Source organism: Xenopus laevis, chromosome 1L (assembly GCF_017654675.1).
Source record: "Xenopus laevis strain J_2021 chromosome 1L, Xenopus_laevis_v10.1, whole genome shotgun sequence".
Taxonomy (NCBI): domain Eukaryota; kingdom Metazoa; phylum Chordata; class Amphibia; order Anura; family Pipidae; genus Xenopus; species Xenopus laevis.
The window spans coordinates 57,544,658-57,569,204 of NC_054371.1; the positions used below are offsets into that span (position 1 = coordinate 57,544,658).

General features: G+C 37.7%; 1 protein-coding gene across 2 annotated transcripts; it reads right to left on the minus strand.

Annotated features, from left to right (window-relative positions):
* Positions 1-1,155: 1,155 nt before the first annotated feature.
* Positions 1,156-24,130, minus strand: LOC108699267 (neuropeptide Y receptor type 2). 2 transcript variants are annotated; one of them, XM_018231250.2, is made up of 3 exons: positions 23,509-24,130; positions 3,498-3,607; positions 1,156-2,678 (listed from the first exon to the last, which is right to left on the minus strand). In XM_018231250.2, the coding sequence occupies exons 2-3, from the start codon at positions 3,521-3,523 to the stop codon at positions 1,478-1,480; spliced, it is 1,227 nt and encodes a 408-aa protein (XP_018086739.1). In that variant the 5' UTR covers positions 3,524-3,607; positions 23,509-24,130; the 3' UTR covers positions 1,156-1,477. The 2 variants fall into 2 exon arrangements, with proteins under 2 accessions (XP_018086739.1, XP_041445329.1); XM_041589395.1 differs by lacking the exon at positions 23,509-24,130 and adding an exon at positions 15,650-15,847.
* Positions 24,131-24,547: the final 417 nt, after the last annotated feature.

Genomic DNA, 24,547 nt, shown 5'->3' on the forward strand with positions numbered 1-24,547 from the left:
CTGTGTGTTTTCTCTAGAAAGACTGGCGCTGTAGAATTCTGCTCAGAAACCCACCTAACAAACTCAGCCCTACACATAGCCCATTTACTATTTTGTTTGACCTGTGCGATTTCTCCACAAATACCAACTGGCACTATAGAATACTGACTGGCAACCCATACAACCAACTCACCACTGTACATTAACATACAGTGGTTAATTTTCTACCCGAATCCAGACATATTTTTAATTCTTGAAAGCACTAAGTATGCTACAGGGCTATGCAGCAACAGATTAGCTAATTATACTTTATTTTCAGTAAAGGAAAAGCCTCCTGGTTCCATTTCAATTATTACGGTAACACCAAAGTATCTATTCAAAGCATTTCCAACCTGTATCTTTCCAGCTGACATCCTAACACCAAGCAGCATGTTTCTGGAAGTTGTACTTTAACAGGAGATAAATAATCCCTGGTTTTACAGATATTTTTCATATTTATAGTGTTCATCAACATATATATATATATATATATATATCAAAATACCATGTTTTTAACAAAAATACCAGGTAAATATATTTGTATTACATATTACTTAGCCAATGCATGCAAGCCCAAAAAAGCAAACATTTAGGATACTGCACAATATATACAAGTATCCCAAGCTTAATAGTAAGCGTTATTTACAATGAAACCAGCATTAATAATGGACAATATATACAAGCAGATGGGATTACTGATGTCCAGGCAGTTGATTATTTGGCATTAAGTCAAACTCCCGTGTACATTACAGAAGGAAATATAACAACCCTTTTATTGAGTTAAGACATGTGACTCTGTAGCAGCTTTACTTTGCAAAAAAAGATTTTCCGAGCTGTCTTGTTTGGCCAGTAGGGATGTAGCGAACTGCAGATTTGGTGTTCGCGAACACCGGCAAAAAATGCGAACGTTCGCGAACAGTTCGCGAACTTCGAACACCCGCTAAAATCGTTCGATTCGAACGATCGAAGGATTTTAATCGTTCGATCGAAGGATTTTCATTCGAATCGAACGATCGAAGCCATTCGATCGAATGCTTTTCATTCGATCGAATGCTTACAATCGTTCGAACGAATGGAAATCGTTCGATTTTTAGCGGTCGAAGGAATTCGAATGGTCGAATGGTCGAACGATCGAACGCGAACTCAAAATGCGAACGTTCCCAAACGTTCGCGAACATTCGGCGGACGCGAACGGTCGAAGTTCGCGCGAACTAGTTCGCGGGCGAACAGTTCGCTACATCCCTATTGGCCAGTGTCTTCTTGCTGTCACAAATATAGATCTTCCCAGAGATATAGGTCTTCTGAAAATCCCTAATGATTACTTTATGTAATTTAAACACTTTACATTAAACAGCAGTTGGGCTGCAATTTTTAGTGATGTTCCTTGTAGGATCATCACAGAAGAGTCAACAAGACTTTATGAGTTAAGCTGCTTTCAGACTTGTTGTTCACCATAGTATCACACGTTTGCAATTGGCGTGCACGTTCCATGACTGTTGTCACTTGTTCCATTAATCTCTTTTACTTCCAGTTGCTTCTTCTTGAGCTGAATAGCTACAGAAACTTCTGGATGTATAGAATCCATCCGCTGTTCACATTTAAAAGCTGTGAGAAATGCAGTTCTATAATTGTTGTTCATCCATCCATAAAGAAGAGGATTTGCAAAGGTGGAGCACATGGCAATAACATGGAATATAGTGTAAATCAGTTTGTACTCGTTCAGGTCCAACACTTTGCCATCGATGTCACTTGCAAGCTGAAAGGCATGAAAAGGAAGCCAACACACTGCAAACACCACTACTACAGCCACTAACATCTTGGTTGTCTTGCGTCTCCGTTGATGGTAATTATCATTTCCTCCTCCAGGACTAACGTGATTTTTTAATTTTGTCCATATTCTTATATAAGCATAAGAAATGATGGCTAGAGGCACTATGTACTGTATGAGCAGCATTGATATGCTATAAATTGTACCATAATTAAGATCTCCTACTGGCCACTTTTCTGAGCATGCTTGAATATGGAAATCACTTGAAATGACAATAACGGAATATTCCTTGAAGATTGCCAATGGACTGGCCAGCAAGGCACTACAAACCCATGTGATGCCTATGATCATAAAGCAAATTTTAGTGGATATTTTGCTCTCTAAATGGTACACAATGCATCGATGCCTGTCCAGGGCTATAACCATCAGCGTGACAGTGGATACCTGAACTGCAAGACCTTGAGAATATGTAACTAAATGGCACAATACTGTTCCAAATTTCCAATCATCTAGAAGAGTGTAAACCAATGTGAAAGGCAGGCACAATGTATTCACCATTAAGTCCGACACAGCCAGATTGACTATGAAAAAGTTTGTGACAGTGCGCATGGTTTTAAACTTAATGACAACATAAATGACAAGGCTGTTTCCCAATACTCCCAGAATGATAATAGAACTGTAGGCCAAGATGAGAACAACTTGAACGCTTAGAAGTTTGGTTATGTCAATCAACTCTGGTTTAGTCAGTTCATTATATGGTGTAGTGAGCCCAGCTGCATAAAACCAGGTGTTCATTTCAGTTTTAATATCCTCAGTTCTGTTCTCATTCTTCTCTGATGCTATCCTCCCCATTTTGACGGAACAGTTTTCTGAACTACATGAATAGAATGTGCTGGTGGGGAAAAAGGAAAAACAGTTATAAGATAGTCTACTGTTGAACAAAGAGAGAGAGACAGGGTTTTTTTTTCAGCAGGTTAAGGTCACATTTTAAACCATCATTAAGCTTGTGAGAACTAAGCAATTAAAATTTTTAGGATACATTACATACAAATGTAGCCATGACAGGAAGAAAAGGCACAACAAAGTGTGCCCATTAGATATTTGAACCAATTCCTATTTAATGAAGGCAAAGTCACTACACAGGGAACGCTCATTTATATGAAACTCTGTAATTTTGAGTAGATTTTGCATTTGTGTGCACAAAGCCAAGTTAATTCCAGAGGATTTATTTCTGGCCCTGGCTACCGGCAGCTGGATATAAAATGAAACAATGGACAGCTGCAACACATAAAATGTAAGTATAATTGCCTGTGCAATACTCACTAGTGAACTCATATGTATGATAAAAAATAATTGCATCCTTCATACATATAATATGCAATATGTTGTAGTGATTAAACATACGGACCACTGGACTTTATCCATGTCTATGAACAAAATCAAAACCAAAATATGATCCTATGGCTTGTTTTTCGGGAAATGATAATATACATAACTGATTTCCAAAAATGTTTTAATGGGCCATTATTATGGGGAGCTCCACTTACAGTGTATTACCCTTCAGCCATTTCAGTAGAAGTATACTACCTGCAGTAGATCAATTGTGTTTTTTTGGGTTGGGAAACATTACAGAAAACGACTTTTTGAAGCACACCCCCTCTATTAAAAACCAGCAAATATAGTATAGTAAATAATAATAAAAAATACTCACATTGTGTCCTTTATTGCTTCAGACATCCTTTGCACCAGTGAAATTTGAAAGATTTTCTTTCATTCCCCAGTCTCCAGCCTTTGAAGTATAGTTTGGGTCCATGGAACTTACTATGGAAGGTAAAAACACAGGATAAATAAATCTAAAAATGTAAATTTATTTTTAACAGACAATAGGCATAAAGTGGGAGGTAGTGTACAGAGAATGTCCTTTCTTTGCATACTGTACAAGTATGGGATGCTCTAAAATGCTCAGGACCCGTGGTTTTCCAGAAAATTGGATCTCCATACCTAAAGTCTACTATAAAATCATGTAAGCATTATATAAACCCAATAGGCTGGTTTTGCTTCCAATAAATTAATTATATCTTAGCTGAGATCAAGTACAAGGCACTGTTTTGATATTAAAGAGAAAAGGGAAGCAATTTAATAAAATCTGATTTCATTACAATAGAGTCCATGAAAGACAACCTTTCTGTAATTCTTTCTGTATAACAGTTTCTGGATAACGAATTCCATTCCTGTACCTGCATTTTTATGTGTTCATGGGAGATACTACATTAAACGTATGTATATAGCAGAGATTTTTAACATTTTGTGTTACAAAGTATATGCATTTACAGCAGTTTATACATTAGTGATCCTTACAGTCTATCAAAAACCACAGTAAAGTATGCAGAAACAAGTGGACATAAACCTTTCTGAAAGTCTCCCGTTTGCAGGAGAGAATAGCCAGCAGAGGGCTGCTGTTTAGAAGGGGTGGGAAGGTTATGAGTGGGAAGGTTATGGGTGCTGTATGCAAAAATATTTATTTAAATAAAACATTACTTTACTAAACAAAAAATAATTATTATAGCTGCTTAGGTTCCATGTTCTCTGTATGGCTGCACTATATGTCCTCCTTGTCTCCAGGATAGCTATCACAATCTGAATTACAGATGCATGAAGATTCCTTAGTGAGAAGCCTAACAGTGTCTGTTATAGGTCTCACTAGTATGATGTGAAAACTAGGGGGCGCCCTAGAGTATGGCCATGTGCTGACCCTAGTTTACCCTTGCGGAACACAGGCCACGGAAAAAGCATAAGTCTTTGGTCTCCAAGACCTACTTCCTGGACGCAGGGTGCAAAAAACATATAACTTTGTGATCACTTTTTGCACTTTGCCCACCACAAGTTAAAATACCCAATAAACTCCACACTGGGAAGTAATGTGACTCAGGTTCTAAGCACTAAGACTAATCAACACACTCCCAACTGTTCTGATTTTCGCGGGACAGTACCGATTTTGACAGCTCAGTCCGCAGTCCCGGATTGGTACTGAAATGTCTTGACTTTCTCTTTGATCTCCTGCACTGTACATCCAGAAAAAGATACAACTTTCTATATGTGCCAGGTGCATTTAGATACTTTTATTACAACTTAAGATAAGCAGGTCTCTTGTGGAAACTGTGGGGGTTATTTACTAAACTACGAATGCAAAAATCACCAAAAATTCTTGATAAGCCCAAAAAATCCATGTGGATTTGGTCTGAGTTTTTTTCAGAAAATATTGAGATAAATTCGGACTTTGATAAATAACCCCGTGACTTGCAGCTTAAAGGGCAATTCACCTTCATTAGCAAAACCACAGAAATATGTTCAATACTTTCATAACCTGGGCAAATTCTGTAAAATGAACATTGTAACAAGGGGGTGTGACCACAAAAATGGGTGTGGTAAAAATTATCGCCGCACTACACGCGCCAAATCTTTTTGTCCCTCTTTCTATTTCCAAAATGTTGGGAGGTATGACTCTATTAATGCACTGAGAACGTTTTGTATCTATATATTTTACTGTCCAATATGACTGTAAGATAAATACAGCACAAAATTCACTTGGATAAAACAAGAAAAAAAAGCAGCCTTAAAATAACTATACATAAACCACAAGTGGAAGTCTATTCATCAGGGAAGTGTCAACAAATGTAATTGTGTGTCACGGGGGGCTTTAATGTATATTGCAAAGAAAATTCTGTAGGTTAAAACGTAAACTGGGGCTACATGTACGCTTGTGACTGAAAATGAGAATACTCAAAAACAAATGAATTTCATGAATAAAAAAAATCAGGTGAATAGAATTGCTGGGTACATACGAGAAGACTATTTACTGTTTGTCTGGAATTAAATCCACAAAGAAAAACAACAAAAAAGAAAAGTTCTCATAGTAAGTTTTATGAGAGGCACATTTGCTTTTGGCTAAATCCCCCTATCTGTACATCGTACAGGTTTATTACTCATTAAAGGAACAGTGACATAAAAAAATGAAAGTGTCTTAAAGTAATACAACTATAATGCAGTGTTGCCCTGAACTGGTAAAACTGCTGTGTATTGTTTATATAAATAAACTTTGCAGCAATGGGGGCAGCCATTCAAAGAGAAAAGGTTCAGGTTACAAAGCAGATATCAGATAATCTCTGTAAAATATAATGGTGTTATCCATTATCCACTATTTAACCTGTGCCATATAGCCTTTTTTAGTTTTCACAATTGGTACACAGCAGCTTGTTTATATGAACTATAGTAGTGTTTCTGAAGCAAACAGGTTAGTTTTACCAGTGCAGGGCAACAGTAAATTATATTTTTTTGCTTAGAATTGGCCATTGTATTACATACTAAACGTTTATTTAAAGGTGAACCACGCCTTTAAGAGAGAATAAAGAGAGGGGGACAATGAACAATAACTTGGATTTTTAATTGATTATATTTAGCAAATAATTTGTTTCAGTATGATGAAGCTTATATTAAAATTTCATTTTTGCAATAGTTTACCTTTAAAATAGGGCTGCAAAAATACCCCCAAATAAGTTGTAGACACATAGTGAAACTAAGCATTACTCTGGGCCCTTACTGGCATCTCTATTCTCCTGTGCCACTTAGGACCCACTGGGAATAGGGCCCCTTTTGTTTCCTGTAACTTGCTTGATACCACACAGCTGAACATAGACCTGGAATAAAAGGTATGTGATATAGAATAACATTAGTGTATGCAGGTTTTCCCCCGGGAGCCCCCCAGGCCTGGATAGATTTTGTTCTCAAGCTAGCCTTGGTCACTAGTACCCTGACCTTGAGGGCAGAGTCACCTGTTTGGCTGTAAGAGCAGTTCTTTGTTTTTCTGTGCTGTGGAGTGATATGTCTAACTATGCTCTTTGTTCTCTCTCTTTGTTTGGGGCTCTGTCTCTTTGTGAGTTCAGAATCCACAGAGCTTGTTTCAAATAAACTCTGTCTTTTACCTCAAATGGTCTCCAGTAACTGGATTTCCACAACATGTGCAACTATGAGCAGTAACTTACTGTAAGCATAAGGCAAAACTCCCCTTGCTGAATACTTAAGTATGAGCTGAAACTCCTCTCCACTTGCTGAATACTTAAGTATGAGTCTCACACAAACCAAACGTTGGAAGTAATATATTTAACAGCAAAAGAGAAAAATCTATGACATATGAAATTAGAATGGCATGACAGAGCGAAGTCAAGAGAACTGCTTATCTGAAACTAAATACATTCTGCCTTTTCCAATAGGGAGAAAAACACAGCGATCCCTGGCCAAACTGACAAAGCTTTTGTTGATAAATGTGCAAGCATGAAAGCGCAAAGAATTTTAGCTTGAAAATAAATGCCTCAGAGACACATGACAAATCATAGGTATTAACGGAACAGATTTATGCCTTAACAGGAAAACAGAATGTCCTTACGCTCATTACAACATTATGAAAAACTGTAAACCTAGAGCTTAATGCTTTTTGTCTCAGAAATATTTCTACAAATAAAATATAGGGTGAATGAGGTTCTGTATAAATGTAATGTATAACTTTGTTATCGGGGACTCCTAAAATGTGTACATATTATACGCAGTGGCTTACTCTCTGCCATCCCAGGTCAAATGTGTTCAGCCCCTCACAGTGCCAGTGTGTTGACCCATTTTACTCAAACCTACAGCCATTTAAATGATATAAGGAGAAATGATTGATTAACTCCCAGCCTCCAGTAAGAACAGTTTTATTAGATGTGTAAGTAGACTATGAGTATGTAATCTATAAAATTAAATTTTTAATTGTATTCTTTGTTTAAAGAGTGGGGTCAGTTTGTGTCACCTTTCCAGTGATTGGGCCCTGTTTATGCCACTAACAAAATGCAGTTAGGTTTAGGTATGACTATAGTTTTTATGACTTTCAGCCTATGATTAAGTGCCTCTAAGGCACGAAACGCGTGAGGCTCTTTGCTGTGATGTTTTTTGCCTAAAATAAATAATTTTTTACTCCACATCAACCTGTGGAGAGTGTGGTCTGGAATGTGCCATCCTTTTTCTATTTGCATTTGTTTGCCTCCCTGAGCTGAAGGTCTGGGGCTTGATCACCTGGACCCCCATTAATTTGAGTAAGTCTACCCCAATTTACACTATGTTCGACACTGAATGCCCCCTTTTATAAATCATTTTTCATGACTTTAATTTAGCCTCCGAACCATAACTGCACGATATCACTATAGAAACTAATCTAGCCCTGCTTTGACTAATCTCATACAAGGTTCCCCATGAGCTTTTCCTTTCCTGAGGTCTAACTATCCGGCTCTAGACACCTTTACTCAGTAGGAGTGAACTATCTAGGAAACCACTGCCTCAACCCCCCCCCCCAACTGTAAAGGTGTGCATTTAGAGCAAATACACATTTTGATTGCATTGTGTTTCTGACCCGGGGCAACCTTTGCACTTTTTATTACATGAGCATGTGTGTTTTCAGTATTCTGTTGCTAGGAATTGCCTATCCCTTGTATAAATCAGGGTCCAATAGCTAAAATTAAACTTGATGGCAATGTTCTAAATAGAAATGAAAAATAAGGGACATAAAAAGACAAACCAAGACTTCTTTACTTGCAATTCAAAATTCAGTCTTGATTTGACTTTCATTCAAAAACACAAAGGAGCTAGGAGGTGTACAACAAGTCCAAGTCAAAAATTAAAGGAAACTATAAAATATGGCTGTTGTGAGACTTAATGGATCTCAGCACAATTTATTTTATCAGACAGTTTAAAGGAGAATGGTGGAATGTAATGTTATTTAACAAAGCTTTCCTGAATGTGTTTACCTTCTGTGGAAAAAGGGTTGACTTTTGGGTATGTCTTACATAAGAGTGGTATACCTTACAGCTTTATAAGTATACTGTATGTATAAAGGTCAACAGTTTGCTTTTCTGGTGGTCATGACTGATTTCAATTATCATACAACAAGGACTTTTATTATATAATTAAGAGCAGAAATAGGAAGGTCATATGGAATATGGTAAACTGGACACTAATGGATCCTATTGGACATGATGTATTTGTAGAACTTATGTACATATATTTCCCAATCTAGTCAATGTATTATTTGTTTTTCAAATCCACTTTTACTATTTACAGTAAACTTTCACTGACTGCTTTCATTGATCACTAGTTACTTGCCTCAATTTTCTTGAAAAAAATATACAGTAAAGTACTGTCTACTGTGACCACATACTTTATAGCAGAGGGCACAATATTTCTTGTAATACACACAGTTTTTAATTTGAAGCCAACTCTAGCCTTGAACCTTTCTAATCCCGCCTTCATTGTATGCAAGAGTCCAAAATTGTAACTAGATAAATAAAGAACTCAGCACTCGGTTAATCTCAGGCAACCATTGTGCCTCTTCTCCTTCCGGATATATGCCTTAAATAAAGGCAATGCTCAACTGATAAACTATCTAAAAAAAAATAAATTAAATTGCCTTAAATCAAACATATGAACTAAAGCAATATCATTTTTAGTTATCATGATATAACTGTTTGATAGCAACAAGAGCCAATAGATACTCTAAATATACTTGCTTTCACTTGATACTCATATATAATAAAGGTTAAAATTCAACACTGAGGGGGTTATTTATTAAAACTTGAATTTATCTTATTTTTTTTTTTATTAAACCAAGCTCGAGCAAACTCCCTTCCATGATTTTAACTTATTTGTTAATTAACTAACTTGAAAAATTCAGTGCAAGAAAAAACTCGAACTATACAAATTTTGAGGTTTTGACGCCCTAATCGTTCCATTGACTTCAAATGACCTCATTGGCGGATTTTCAGACTCGCTCAGCTCCGCTTCGGAGTATAATAAATCTAGAAAAATTCAAGTTTTTTCCCCCCAAAAAGCCCCCATGCAGAAAAAAATCAAGGTTTAGTTAATAACCCCCTGAGTGTTTATATTGGCCTTTAGCTTTCAGCTCCAGTGCTAATCCATTACTGATTAGCTTTGTCACTGCTAGAGGACTGTGGAGTGATAATAACCATGCAGAGCAGTAATTGGTATTTACTTGCTAACTCCACCTCCCCGCAGAGCCATAATTAATGTAAAAGACATCTAAATGGTGATTAAATACTTCCCTCTTAGTTATTGTTGTTATTGCCACCTGAACAGTGCAGAGTTTTACCAGCCTGGCTTGAAAGCAACTATGCTTAGTGCCAATAGTATTAACAGGGAAGAAGGCTAAAAATATAGGAAGGCTAGCACTTTTGGTGAAAGAGAGATATGATTAAAAACTCACTGTACAAAAAGAATTACTGTATGTCCTTCAAGTGCAATGTTATGCACTGGCTATGTATAGTCATCCAGTCATAACAGACATAGTCAAAGGAAGAAATCTGAAGCAACTGCCACCCAGACCATGCATTGAAGATACTACTAAATGTCTCATCTTCCACAAATACAAACCTCAATTCTAATGCTTATTCATAAATACTTTAGTAGGACTGCCACAGTGCCCAGAGGCCGCCCCCTTCTCCCCTCTGATAGCCTGCGTGTGTATCGTTCGATTAAACACGGGACAGCGAGATACTGACATCAGAAAATAACCTTTTTTTATTATCTATAATAACATTGTCTTTGAATGGTATTTAAAATTTTGCCATAAAAGTATTTGCCTGATACTTTTACATTACCTTTCTTACTACCCTGTTCCTCTATGAGGGGGCTGGCATCTTTGTGCAGCAGTAGTCCTTTAGCTTTAGAAATTCTGACAGGTTAAAGGAGAAGCAAACTATCAAGTTAAAAAAACCCTACCCCCCTACCCTAAATTGACCCCCTCCCTCCTCCCCCCCCCAGCCTAGCTGCTACCCCGGGCAAATGCCCCTAAGTCTTTATTTACCCCTCAGTGCAGACCCTGTCCAGCAGAGTTCACAGGCACCATCTACTTCTCTTTGGTAATCTTCGGGAAGTAGGTGCATCGGCACATGCGCAGTATATATATATATATATATATATATATATATATATATATATATATATATCTTTGTAGTTTAGGTATATTACAATATGTATAGATTTATGGGATACATTATATAATCTTCCGATACATTGAGGATCAGGAGGTGTGTTTCTGTGATGCCATGCTACATAGTAAGATTTTAAAATGGAAACTGTGTCTTAATAAAGGTCCGAGATGGGGACAGAAACATTGGCCTGTTTTTTTTTTTAATGAGAAATAAAATAAATCCATATCTTTAAGGAACTATATCTTTGAGGACCTTTTGTATTTGTCCATGTGAATTTTGTGGTCAGAACCTCATTGCACCCCTCCCCCCTTACTGCTTTGAAAAATTAGCGGTGAGCACAGCTTTCCCTAGTTTATATATATACATATGCCACAGCACGACCCAATACAACAGAACCCACCCAAATGAAACTAGTTCCCTCAGCTGTGGTCTCCATTGCCAGCTTTGGTATGTTTTCCAAATCAATACCTTGATCGATATTATATCTAGGCCATGGCGTCACCCACCATAATGGGGTCATGAAAATACGTGTCTGCCAGTTATTTAATTTTACTCTGTGGAAGCAACTTGTTAATATAATGGTGATATATTAAAAATGTATTAAAGTACATGAGTAGGATCTATTATCATTATCTGTGAAACAAAGGGTGGAAGGTATGATTTTTAAAATGATGCTACGTAAAACTGTTATTTTTAAATAAATCCTCTATTAGTTATCTGCTGTAACAGGAAAATGTACAGTTTTTTAAGTGCACCTTCTGCCATTGCCCTGACAGATTAGCCATTACTAAAGCCAAAGTATTGTTACTAGTAACAAACAACAATAACCACACACGCATAAAAGTGCAGTGTTCAATCCTGTGCTGAAATCGAAGGCAATGGGTTTTTGAATTTGAATTTTTTTATGGCCAAAACTGTCAAATTCGACTAGGGAATTAATATTTGTTTTTAAAAAATTAGAAATTTCTAAAAGTATCATACACTGGCCCTTTAAGAACTCGACTATTCGCCACCTTAAACCTGCCGAATTGCTGTTTTAGCCTATGGAAGACGTCCTGCATACCTCCCAACAGTCCCTCTTTTGACAGCTCAACCCGTAGTCCCTCATTTGTACTGAAAAGTCCCGTTTTTCTCTTCACTGAACAGCCAGAAAAAGAAGCAAAGTTTGTAACTTAATTGGTTTTTGGCAGAGAGCCCAGAACAGCCACAACAGAAGATAAGATACATTTGTAACAATTCAAATGTATCTAGATAAGCAATCTATATAAGCAAATAAGTAACTGTAACAATATAAGATAAGAGGTCCCTTGGGAAAAGTTAGGGTAAGGACACACTGGGCGATTTGTCGCCAACGTTTTAAAAAAGTAAATCGCGGCGACAAGACGATCGTCTTTTTTGAACAGACGATTCGCAGCGACTATTGGCACGGAGCGATTTGTATCCCATTACTCTGTGCGGTACGCGCTCCACCCAAACCGGAAACGGTTTGTGCTTCCCGCTGTAACCTGGCGTCTTTACGTGCTTGCGTTCTTGCGTCATTGCGTTCGCATTGTAATTTGAATACAATTGCTGCTACTTATCTGTATGTGTGTGCGTGTCTTGGAGATTTCAGTGCTTTTCTAAGTACATGCTATTTCTGATAAATCGCTCAGAAAAGGGTCTCAGTGCGTTTTGGAGCTACAGGCGATTCACAAACGCGCTGTGGGCACAGGAGCTGGCGTCTTTCATTTGGTTTTGTTCAGAGACAAAACGAGCGATATGTCGCCGCGATTTGCTTTTTAAAAACGTTGGCGACAAATTGTCCAGTATGTCCTTACCCTTAGGGTAGGGACACACTGGGCGATTTGGGGAGATTTAGTCGCCTGGCGACTAATCGCCGCGACTTTCCACGACCAATCTTCCCCGAATGCCTCCCCTCGCTCTGCGCCTGGCTAAAATGAAAAATCGCCTGCGCTAATCACACGCGGCGATTCGTTTTCCGAAGTCGCCCGAAGTTTCCTCGTGAGGCAACTTCGGGCGATTTCGGAAAACGAATCGCCGCGTGTGATTAGCGCAGGTGATTTTTCATTTTAGCCAGGCGCAGAGCGAGGGGAGGCATTCGGGGAGAAAAGTCGCGGCGATTAGTCGCCAGGCGACTAAATCTCCCCAAATCGCCCAGTGTGTCCCAGCCCTTAGACTCACAGCTTAAAGGGCAATTCACCTTCATTAGCAAAACTGCAATTACTGAAAAAAACCAGAGATATGTTCAAACTTAGATTTTTTTAATAAACTGCAATTGGTCGAATGTCGAGTTTTAAATAACTCTCATGAACTCGAAATTCGACCCTTGATAAATCTGCCCCTTCATGTTTAATTACTGTGTGCACCACAATGTATATAATTAAATGTGTCTGCCAAATCTCAAGGTAAATAAAACACAATTAGTACAGGTATTGGATCTGTTATCTGGAAACCTGTTATCCAGAAAGTTCCAAATACCAGGAAGGCCTTCTTCCACAGACTTCATCTTAAGCAAATAATTCTAATTTTTAACAGTGATTACAAATCATCCAGTAACTTGTCCTTTATCCAAATTAAGTTGCACGAATCCCTGTTGGTGGCAAAGCAATCCTTTGGGGTTATTTAATGTTTACATGATTTACAGCAGATTAAAAGTATGGACCCAAATAATGGAAAGATCCCTTTTATGGAACACCCCAGGTCCCATACATTCTGGATAATAGATCCTATATCTGTATTTCTACAGATCAGCATTCACTATATCACAGAAGCTGGTTATGTATATAAAACAATACATATGTGGTATTATTTAGGACCTGAACCTCTAATTGCAGGCAGTTCAAAAGAACAGAGGTAGATTTGAGTATCACTTGCTAAAAGATCAGATGACCAAATCCAGTAGTAAAGAATGAGAATATGAAGGGTCCCCAAGAACAGAGCCTTGAGGTACCACAAATGCTGAGTGCAGAATGAGTGATCTCAGAATAGAGAGTAGCTCATGAGAGCATAGTAAAGCTATTGTAAGGTATAACTGCATCGACTATGGAAACATTAAGATGTTTTGAAGGAGAACTAAACCCTTTAAAGAAACTGTTATCTATTGTGTTAGTTGTTTTCTCTCCAATCTTGCAAAGCCTGATTTTCTAATGAGTGGGACTATGTGATCTTCTGCTCCCCTTCCCTTCTCTGCCCAGTGGTCAGTGATTTGCACATATGCACAGGAACAAGTTTCTTTATCCTGAACATACACAGTGGCGTCCCAGTGTTGTTGATCATGGGGGAAGAAGGGTACACCTCACCACATACAATCCAGAGTACCCCAACTTGACAGGCTTGGCCTCCCAACGCATCCTAGCCATTTACAATTGAATGCTGAAAGTTTCCTCATACTGCTCCCCACAAATGGGACACCATTAATGTTGGAGGCTTATTACATCAATAAGTAGCAACATTTTCATCTTTCTTAAAAAAATGATTTTCCTCTTGCAAATAATCATGGTGTTTAATGTTAGGCTATCGTACCCTTTCTAAAAATGGTATTAGTTCAAGTGGCAGCATACTTGGATTAGTTCTCCTTTAAGAAGGAAATGAACATCGTTTGTGAGATATGGTTGGGGTGGGTATAGACAAATAAAGAAAACAGTTGAGCAGGTGGTATCTTCTTAAAGATTTATTGAAATTTCAATTAACTTTGCAGAGGGTTATAGTGACCAGAATCATCATGCTGACATAGCATGCACAAAGCAGTGTGAAAATATACAAAGAATAAAGAGTTATCTGATAGGAATAAATCTACAAACCAACCAAAAAAATACAACAGTATTAGGAAGTGCTTGTTAGCATTCTCATCATAATTGCTTTTGATTCCTATAAATTTGTCCACCCTATTACCAGCCCCTCGCCCAACAGATCTTACACAGTACTTAATGTTCTTGTAGTCCAAACATTTAACTCGTCCACAGTTTTCATCCGAACTATCACAATCTCTTACTTAAACACAACTTCCTCCATACCCAACACAATAGCAAATCATTCACATTTTGCAATATAATATTGTAGTCATGAATGTGTACGTGAATCTGTGATACCAGTTATTGTAAAGGCTACAGCCCATTTTCTACAAGAGCAGGAATAGTAATTTCTGCAAAGGTTGTAGGATCAGCTAAATTAAATGTATAACATTGTATAACACCTTTTGTCAACACCTAGTGATTTTATGCAGGCAAGGATGACAAGAATGAATGTTCTCTGCAAATAACAGTAAAACTTTGTCTTTATATTGCTAGAATTTACTTTTTCATATCTACTCTGTTACAATGGACAACGTAAAATAATAATATTGGTGAAAAGAGACTCTAATAGGTATCCAAGCAAGCCTTTGGAAAATGAGCTTCTCTCTGTTACAATTAACAAATAAGAACTTGCTTGGAGCCTTTGGGACTAAACAAAAGAAAGGTTTGGAAGACAGTTGATGTCACTAAAACACACAAAAGAAATGCAACTGAATCCATGTAAGGAAAACTGGTCCAACAGGAATTGGGAGAACTGGGACACAGTATACAGTGACACCTAATGGATAATATGCTGTACAAAACATTGCTGGAAATCAATGGATGCCTCTACAGCGACACCAACTGGAGAGTAACTCATTACTGATATGGGACGTTTACAAGCAAACTTGGGTGGCTTAGGCCTGGTTGTCATGGAGGACAAATGGCTATAACTGGAAGCCCTTCCACTTGCAGAAAAAATCAAGGCATAAGGAACAGGTAATGTATATGAAGAGACACCATTATTATTCATATTCAGCTAGAAAATACTGCCAATTCCTTACCTAACAGTTTCCTATATGTTTTCCATACTCCATCCAAATGTATTGCTTTCTTATATATTCATCCAAAAACTGTGCCTGGTGTACATGTGGTAGGGTTCATGCCACTGATGTTTATAGCTAACAACTCACCTGCAAAAGAACTGCAAATAATTTGTACAAAATCCTACTAAATAGTGCTTAGTAAAGTCATATTGATTAGCTTAATGTCAGTAACTGTATTATAAAAATGAATGCAAAAATAATGCTCCCACTGATAAAGAATATGAGAATATTAGAAGTCACGTCAGAGTTCAAAAACCTGTATACATTTTCTCTGCCTGCATTCTTCTTATATGTTAGATGTTCTTGAATTACCTTGAATATCATATTTTAAAACAGGTTTTATCTTATTCCATATACAATATGTCTTTCTATGTTCACAAGGTTTATGCACGAGTCTTGATTGGGTAAGTAAAGAGGCAGAGAATTAAAAAGAGAGATCAGTGAATGCAGAGAAAGAGTGCATGAATCACAGGAATCTGACCTTTCTATTAAATAAATTATATTAGAAAAGGATCTAGAATATCACATATAGCTAGAAGCTAGAATAGCAGCCTGAAATTGAGGTCAAGCCCTTGCCCTTGGGATACATCAAAGCTGTGCTAATATCCCTGACCTGTGTTCAACATTAGTACTATATGTATGGTTCACTGTACCTTGCCAAAGAGAGTGATGGTGTCTATAGATATATGATTTGTTAACAAATTGTCACTACACAAACTCTGCCACACCAACTGATCTGCTTGGGTTAAACCGAATACATCCTCTAATAAAGCTGCTGATGCTACAAAGTACCTCATATTATGCTATAAACCACCTTGTATAAGATGGTACAGTAGATCTCCTTGTATGAGGAGAATAAAGCCCAGCGACTTTTACAAATGGACACGTTTTTACAACTGGGTCAAGTTATTATCCAGACATTGACTGTGGTAATAGTGTTGCCAAGAAAAAGCGTGCAGGTTTGTAAATATTCTATAACTTTTTATTTCAGCTCATTCAAAAACCTACTAGGAATAACTCTCTTTTGGACCTTGTAATAACTAATAATACCAAACTCATTTCTAGTATTTGTGTGGGTGAGCATTTAGGGAATAGTGATCATAACATGGTCTATTTGAGACTATGTTACAGAGACAATTATAAGGAAGTAACTAAAACACAAAATTTTAGATGTGCAAACTTTTCCAGTATAAAGGCATCCCTGCAACATATTAACTGGGAAAGGCTTTTCACAGGGTTCAACAGAAGAAAAATATGATGTCTTTAAAATGCTGCTTAAATATACATGTCAATATATTCTCCTTGTAAGCAAGGATCGTTTTTGCAAAGCAAAACCTTTGTGGTTTTATAGAAGTGCTGGTGTTAAGGTTGGAAAATAATACCAGCTTTAAAGGCATTTAAGTTAGCTAAAGAAGCAGCTAATGAAGGATTCCTTCTTAATAGTCCCAATTATAGTAATACAACTAATTATGCATGGTTAATGCAAGAGGAAATTCAAAAGAGACTAGAACATGTAAAGATAAAAAGGTCTGTTACCAGATGGAATTCATCTCAGGGTACTAAAAGGGCTTAGCTCTGTGATTGCCAAGTCTCTTTACTTAATTTTTCAGGATTCATTCTGGTATGGTGCAGAGAGACTGGCGAATTGCTAACGTGGTGCCTCTATTCAACAAGGGATCCAGTTCTCAGCCTCAAAACTATAGGCTGGTTAGTCTGACGTCAGTGGTAGGATTGATTTTGGAAACGTTATTAACGAATAAGATACTCAACTTCATTGCAAATAATAATACTATTAGTTTGCGCCAGCATGGTTTTATGTGTAACAGATTTTGCCAGACAAATCTAATTTCTTTTTATGAGAAGGTGAGCAGTAACCTTAACTCTGGGATGGCAGTTTATGTGATCTAGTTAGACTTTGCTAAAGCATTTGATACAGTACCAGACAGAAGGCTACTGGTTAAATTAAGAAATATATTTCTGGTACATAGTATTTGTACTTGGATAGAGAACTGCCTGATGAATAGATTACAAAGAGCAGTGGTAAATGGACCAGTATTGTTAGTGGAGTACTGTAGGGGTCTGTCCTTGGTCCTTTGCTGTTTAAATTGCTTTTAGTGATCTGGAGGTGGGCACTGAAAGGACTGTTTCTATTTTTACTGACAATACTAAATCATGCAAAACTATATATCCCATGCTGGATGCTGCCACTTTGCAGAATGATTTGATTAAGTTGGACCACTGAGCAGCAAACTGGGAAATGAGGTTCAATGTTGATAAATGCAGGTTATGCACTTTGGCAAAAATAATATAAATGCAAGTTATACACTAATTGGCAGTGTGTTTTGGGATATGTCTTACATCAAAACAGCATTAACTGAAGGAATGAAAACATAATTTTGCCTCTTTATAGGTCCCTGGTAAGGCCCCAGCTTGAATATGCAGTGCAGTTTTGGGATCCAGTCCTTAAGAAGGTTTTAAATGATAGAGTGCAGGGATGTGCAACTAAACTGTCAGGTTTGGAGTTGTTTTCCCTAGAAAAAAATATCCTTTGATTACATGATTACTCTTTACCTACCTGAGGCCTCCCCTTTAGACTAGAGGAAAATAAATTTCATTTGAAACAGCGTAGGTGGTTCTTCACAATGAGGACTGTAAGGTTGTGGAATGCCTTGCCAGATGATGTTGTGATGGTTCATTCTATTAATGCATTTAAGAGGGGCTTGGATGAGTTATTGGACAAGCATAATATCATAGCCTATTGTGATACTAAAATCTACAATTTGTATAGATATTTGTATGTCGTTTATCTGAGTGTATGGAGGGGTTGGTGTGAATGTGTGTATGTAAGTGTGTTGGGTTTAATTTGGAGGGGGTGAACTTGATGAACTTTGGACTTATTCCAACCAAACTAACTGCATAACTATGCTGAGCACATTGTTTAAATGATAAAGCAAAGGACTGGTCTTATGGATATTGAAAGTCTTTTTCTTTCTACCAATTTACACTCTTATACATGCATCAGGATTGGGCATTTATTTCACAAGACACCTTAAAATCATGACCTAGCAACTTGGTCAAACCTCAATAGGGGGGGCATGGAGAGTTCAACTACATAAAACATATATAAATCAGTGTAGATAAAGTTGCATTTATTGAATAAAGTGACACAAGGAAGCAAAACCGACCCATTTCATGACACATGAAAGTTACAGCCACTTCATTTTCCTATCAGCTAGCTAAGGTATAAATAATGAAACAACTCTATCCCACATTTTTAACCACACCGTACCCCACATTCTGTCTCCCACTCCCTGTAATTTGCACTCTCCATTGAAACACACCTGAATATATACCAATATGCTACAGAAACTGGCAAAACTTGGCACACAATCAGTGGCATGTCCAGGGGCGGAACAGGGCATAGATGGGATATAATGAGGCATGGCCAAGATGCACACAACACACTAACCACAGGGTTTACATCTTAGACGCTTCTATTTTTCTCACTCTTAAAGGGTACCTGTCACCCAAAAAGTTTATTCAAAATCCTATTTTATCACATTAGTCAAGCAAAATTAACTAAAATTACACAATATAAATTATTTGAATCTTGTTTCCTTCAGCCTGGGAATTCATAATTATAGCAAGCAGGCAGGAGCCATTTTGAGGACACTGTTATTAAGGCAAGCGTCGCATCATCTCAGAATCTGGTTTGTGCACCAGAAAGGGTTCAATAATCTGTCACCAACTGAAAGCTAGATACCTGGTTATCTGCCCACACAGTATGAATCATTTGTTTCACTTGCTTTGCCTTGACCCATGTGCCACATTTAGGTCAATAATCTATGGAAATGTCATTACAACTAAAAAGTTACCCGTGTGAAATAAACCTTGCACAATTGACAAAACTCTGAATCCTGGATCTTATTATTATCACGATTATTAATTTATATAGCGCCAACATATTCTGCAGCACATTACAAAGATTATACATCATTCAGATCAGCCCCTGGCCCTGTGGAGGTTACAACCTAATGACCCTACTACATTCACACACACTATGGTCGATTTTATCAGAAGCAAATTAACGTGCCAGTATATTTTTGAAGTGTGAGAGGATGGAGTACCCGGAGGAAAACTATGGAGACAATAGGAAAACATATCATCTCTTTGCATATAGTGCCCTGTATGGAATCAAACCTACAATCCAGTGCTGCAAGTGCTAACCACTGGATATATTATGATCAGGCATCCTGCCAACATCTAATGCTACAGACCAGCATTCCAGAATCCCCATGTAGTAGTCCTCCATCTTTTTAATTTCAGGCCTGACAGATTCAGGTCACTGGATGTGACTTACAACCTGGCAGTAAAGAGTATGCATATCAGTGCCATGTACAAATAGAAACAATGGGATTCCTAGCTACTTGGTTCAGCAAACGTAGTCATGCCTGCCAAGTGGCTGGACATTGTGATGTCACAATTAATCAACATCCATTTTTTATTAAAATAGTCATATTTGGTAAAATAGGTTTTGTTTTTATTTTCCGTGCATACAGTATATTAGGCTGGGTCATCTGTGTGAGCAATAATTCACTAATATTTTTGTGGTCGGGAACAGACATGCCAATTCTCCATGTGCAAATACATCACTAAGTTATTAAGATATTACCTGGGTGAAAGGCGTAGGCACCAAGAATGATATTGCCTCATGATGCAAAGATAAACTGTTTGTTTTTATTCAGTAAAAATCTATGTACAAAGCCACATGGCCATTATATCACCTACCATAGCCCTAAGGCATAAGCTTGCTCTGATGAGAAACCATCATTTACATAGCAGAGTTTGGAATGTGAGAATAGTGAAGCCCTGCGACTTTAGAGTTAATAGTTTGGCTAAGCTCATTGTCAAGAGCTGCACTGAACAACCAAGGTGTAATGCATTACTCATTCTGGCTGATGGCCTGCAATGGAGATTGGAAGCTCAACATTTTTCCAGGGGCCAGCAAGTATTGTTTGGGGAATGCTGCCTGCGGTGTTTATGAGCAATGTCTTGGCTGACACTTGCTCATCTGGCTCATCAAATCATGCATTCACCGCCAACAGCCCACACCAGCAAGTAAAGGCTGAATACATTTTACCTTATTTAGTGCTAGTTATCTGTCACTTACAAAACACAGTGACAAAGAATAACATCCAGCAATACACATGCTAAAAATAATAATAATACTACAGTAGGTGCCAGAGTGCAATCGCTACAGTGCCATTGTCACATCTGCTTTGTCTCTCATATAGTCTAGCATTGATCCCCAACTAGTGGTTTGCAAGCAACATGTTTCTCACCAACACCTTGGATGTTGCTCCCAGTGACCTCAAAGCAGGTGCTTAATTTTTAAACTCTTGGCTTGGAGTCATTCTTTGGTTGCTTTTTTTCCCTAGAAACCAGATGACCCTCATAGAGGCTACCAAATAGCCAATCACATCCCTTATTCAGCACCCCATGGAACTATTACTATCACTGCGATGCTCCCCAACTCTTTCTACATTTGAAAGAGGAAAAAAAAGGTTGGGGACCCCTGGTTTAAAGCTATGTTTTTCCACCATGGCTGCCCAGATATTGCTTGACTACAAAGTCCTGCATGAGGAATTCTGTGAGTTGTAGTCCAGCACCATCTGGGAAGGCAAGGTAAAGAAACAGGGGCTACATTAAGCTGAGTAATTCTGTGAGTTGTAGTCCAGCAACATCTGGGAAGGCAAGGTAAACAAACAGGGACTACATCATTTTAAAATGGTTTGGATTGATGTTAATGCTTTAATGCCTTATACTGATCTAAATTTAAACAAGACTTTTAAGGTTCCTCCATTCAGTCAAAAATGTCTTAACATATATACATTTTGGAATGTTTTAGCAATACTGGATTGATTTTGGGTTTGACGTGCATCTCTGGGAGATGAATGATTGATAGGTATGTTTGCTAGGTCACTGTGGGTTTCATTAGCAGCTGCTTATAGTATCACACAGAGACAGTAAGTGTGGCCATTAATTGGCATAGGAAAATAACAGTGCCCTAACCTGCTGGTACTGAGCTGCCAAGCTGCCCCAGAGGGGTATTATACAGAGTATTAGCATATCCTTTGCTATTTCCCATGGCTCCCTTTGTACTACAGTAATTCCATACAACACTCTACTTGTCGATTGATTTTTAAATCAAATCACTTGGAAACCCTTTCACATGTTATATTCAATGTTGCAGTTTGTCACACGTTCCTGAAAAAGTGGCAATTAATAATGTATCTGGTGTACTCGCTGCACCTTGGGATTCTTTCTACCACCACACTCCAAGGCTTGAAATCATAATTAACTGCAATTAAATATTTAAGTGTGTGCGTAACTTGCTACAGAAAGATGTCTACAAATGTTAAGATGCTAGTAAATAAATTAAATAAAAATCTCTACTTTTTTCAGCAGGGGGGTCCTTACCAAGCCACATGTTTTTAACAGATATAATGGGGCAATCCATATAGTAACTGCCATATAAATCAATACTTCAGATAATAGGTACAATGGTGCCACATATCTTCGAGGAGTTTTGAGGTTGCAATGTGAAGAAGAAAGTTTGTGTGTTGCTTAAGCAATCAAACAGTGCAGTTACCACTGGAGTTCTCCGGTGTCTTACAACAAGTCAGCTTCATTCTATCCACTGGGTACCGAGTAATACTTGATCTAGAAGTGCAGATCCTATCACTGGTAAAACATTGGCATTTTGGAAAAAGTTCAGCAGCTGGGAGGAATATTGGTTTTTGCTTGAGTCAGAGCACCCTTATTTATTACTGTTATTTAGTAAGCGAGAGAGAGAGAGAGTATGTGTGACAGAGAGAGAGAGAGAGAGAGAGAGAGAAAGACACACATAAATAGATGGTAGATTATAGACAGAAAATGATAGATGATAGATAAAAGTAATAACAGAGAGAAAACCTAAGCAGATGGGAAAACAAAGACCTTAGATAGGAGGAAAATGAAAATGGTAGAGCAAATGCAGAGCAAGAAAAGCATATACAAGGCAGACAGATGGGTAATATATATATATATATATATATAGCTGAAACAAAGAGTTGATGGATATATACATAAATAACATTAGCAGAGAAGGATATGGAAACTAGATAAAAAGATAGCTAGACAAACATGGATAGATAGAGAGAGAGAGAGAGAGAGAGAGAGAGAGAGAGAGAGAGAGAGATGATGATGGATAGATAGATAGATAGATAGATAGATAGATAGATAGATAGATAGATAGATAGATAGATAGATAGATAGATAGATTATAGATATCTGATATATAGATAGACAGACACAAATAGATGGTAGATAATAGACAGAAAATGATAGATGATAGATAAATAAGCACATATAGATAAATGGTAATATAGAAGGTAGATGATAGATAGTAGACAGACAAAGATAGATTAGATAAATAAGCATCTATAGATAGATAAATAGATAGACAGAAGAAAGAAGAAAGAAAGAAAGAAAGAAAGAAAGAAAGAAAGAAAGAAAGAAAGAAAGAAAGAAAGAAAGAAAGAAAGAAAGAAAGAAAGAAAGAAAGAAAGATAAAAAAAGAAAGAAAGACACATGGATAAATAAATGAATAAAATTGAATGCTGTTACATAATTTTTGCTCAATATTATAATTCAGAATACAGCAGCTGGAGTTATTTGTATGAAACTCAATTCAGACAGAGTTATGTGATTGTAGCCAGAAATGAAATAATGAAAAGTTTATAAGGAGAACTGTACAAAATATCTCGGTAACTTACTGGGATGTTGCCTTCCGCCTGGAACTTTGTGTGTGTGTGTGTGTGTGTGTGAGTGAGTGAGTGAGTGATTTCTTCTAGATCCTGTCCCAGTGTGACTAGTGAGTGTCAGTCAGCGAGAGCAGTAGAGTCTGTGCGACATTGCCCGGCTGTGCTGGCTGCTGGCTGCCGGTGGATGAGAGTCTGCTGAGAGGCTGCTGTGGATCCGCGCTACAGCTCAGCACTCCCTACTCTCAGCTCCTCTCCTCTTTGCAGCCAAGCTTGGCAAATAAACTCTCTGGGGCTGCTCCTCCCAGTCCCGCCCACTGACTGCTCCGCACACTGCTACACAGACATAACGATTCGCAGAGACTGATAAATACGCTGCTGTTCCCTATTCCCACACGCAAAATCCTATTCCCACACACAAAATCCTATTCCCACACACAAAATCCTATTCCCACACACAATATCCTATTCCTTCACACAATATATTATTCCTACAAACAATACCCTATTCCTAAACACAATATATTATTCCTACACACAATATCCTATTCCCACACACAAAATCCTATTCCTAAACACCATATATTATTCCTACACACAATATCCTATTCCCACACACAAAATCCTATTCCCACACACAAAATCCTATCCCCACACACAATATCCTATTCCCACACACAATATCCTATTCCCACACACAAAATCCTATTCCCACACACAATATCCTATTCCCACACACAAAATCCTATTCCCACACACAATATCCTATTCCCACACACAATATATTATTCCCACACACAATATCCTTTTCCTACACACAATATCCTATTGCCACACACAATATACTATTCCCACACACAATATCCTATTCCTACACACAATATCCTATTCCCACACACAATATACTATTTCCACACACAATATCCTATTCATAAACACAATATCCTATTCCCACACACAATATTCTATTCCCACACAATATCCTATTCCTTCACACAAAATCCTATTCCCATACACAATATCCTATTCCCACACACAAAATCCTATTCCTAAA

Bases quoted from the DNA above. Each gene is read 5' to 3' on its own strand.
- LOC108699267 (XM_018231250.2), bottom strand. From the start codon at position 3,523: ATGTCTGAAGCAATAAAGGACACAAT. The intron at 2,679-3,497 runs GTGAGTATTTTT...TTTCCCCACCAG, and splicing joins GAAGCAATAAAGGACACAAT to CACATTCTATTCATGTAGTT.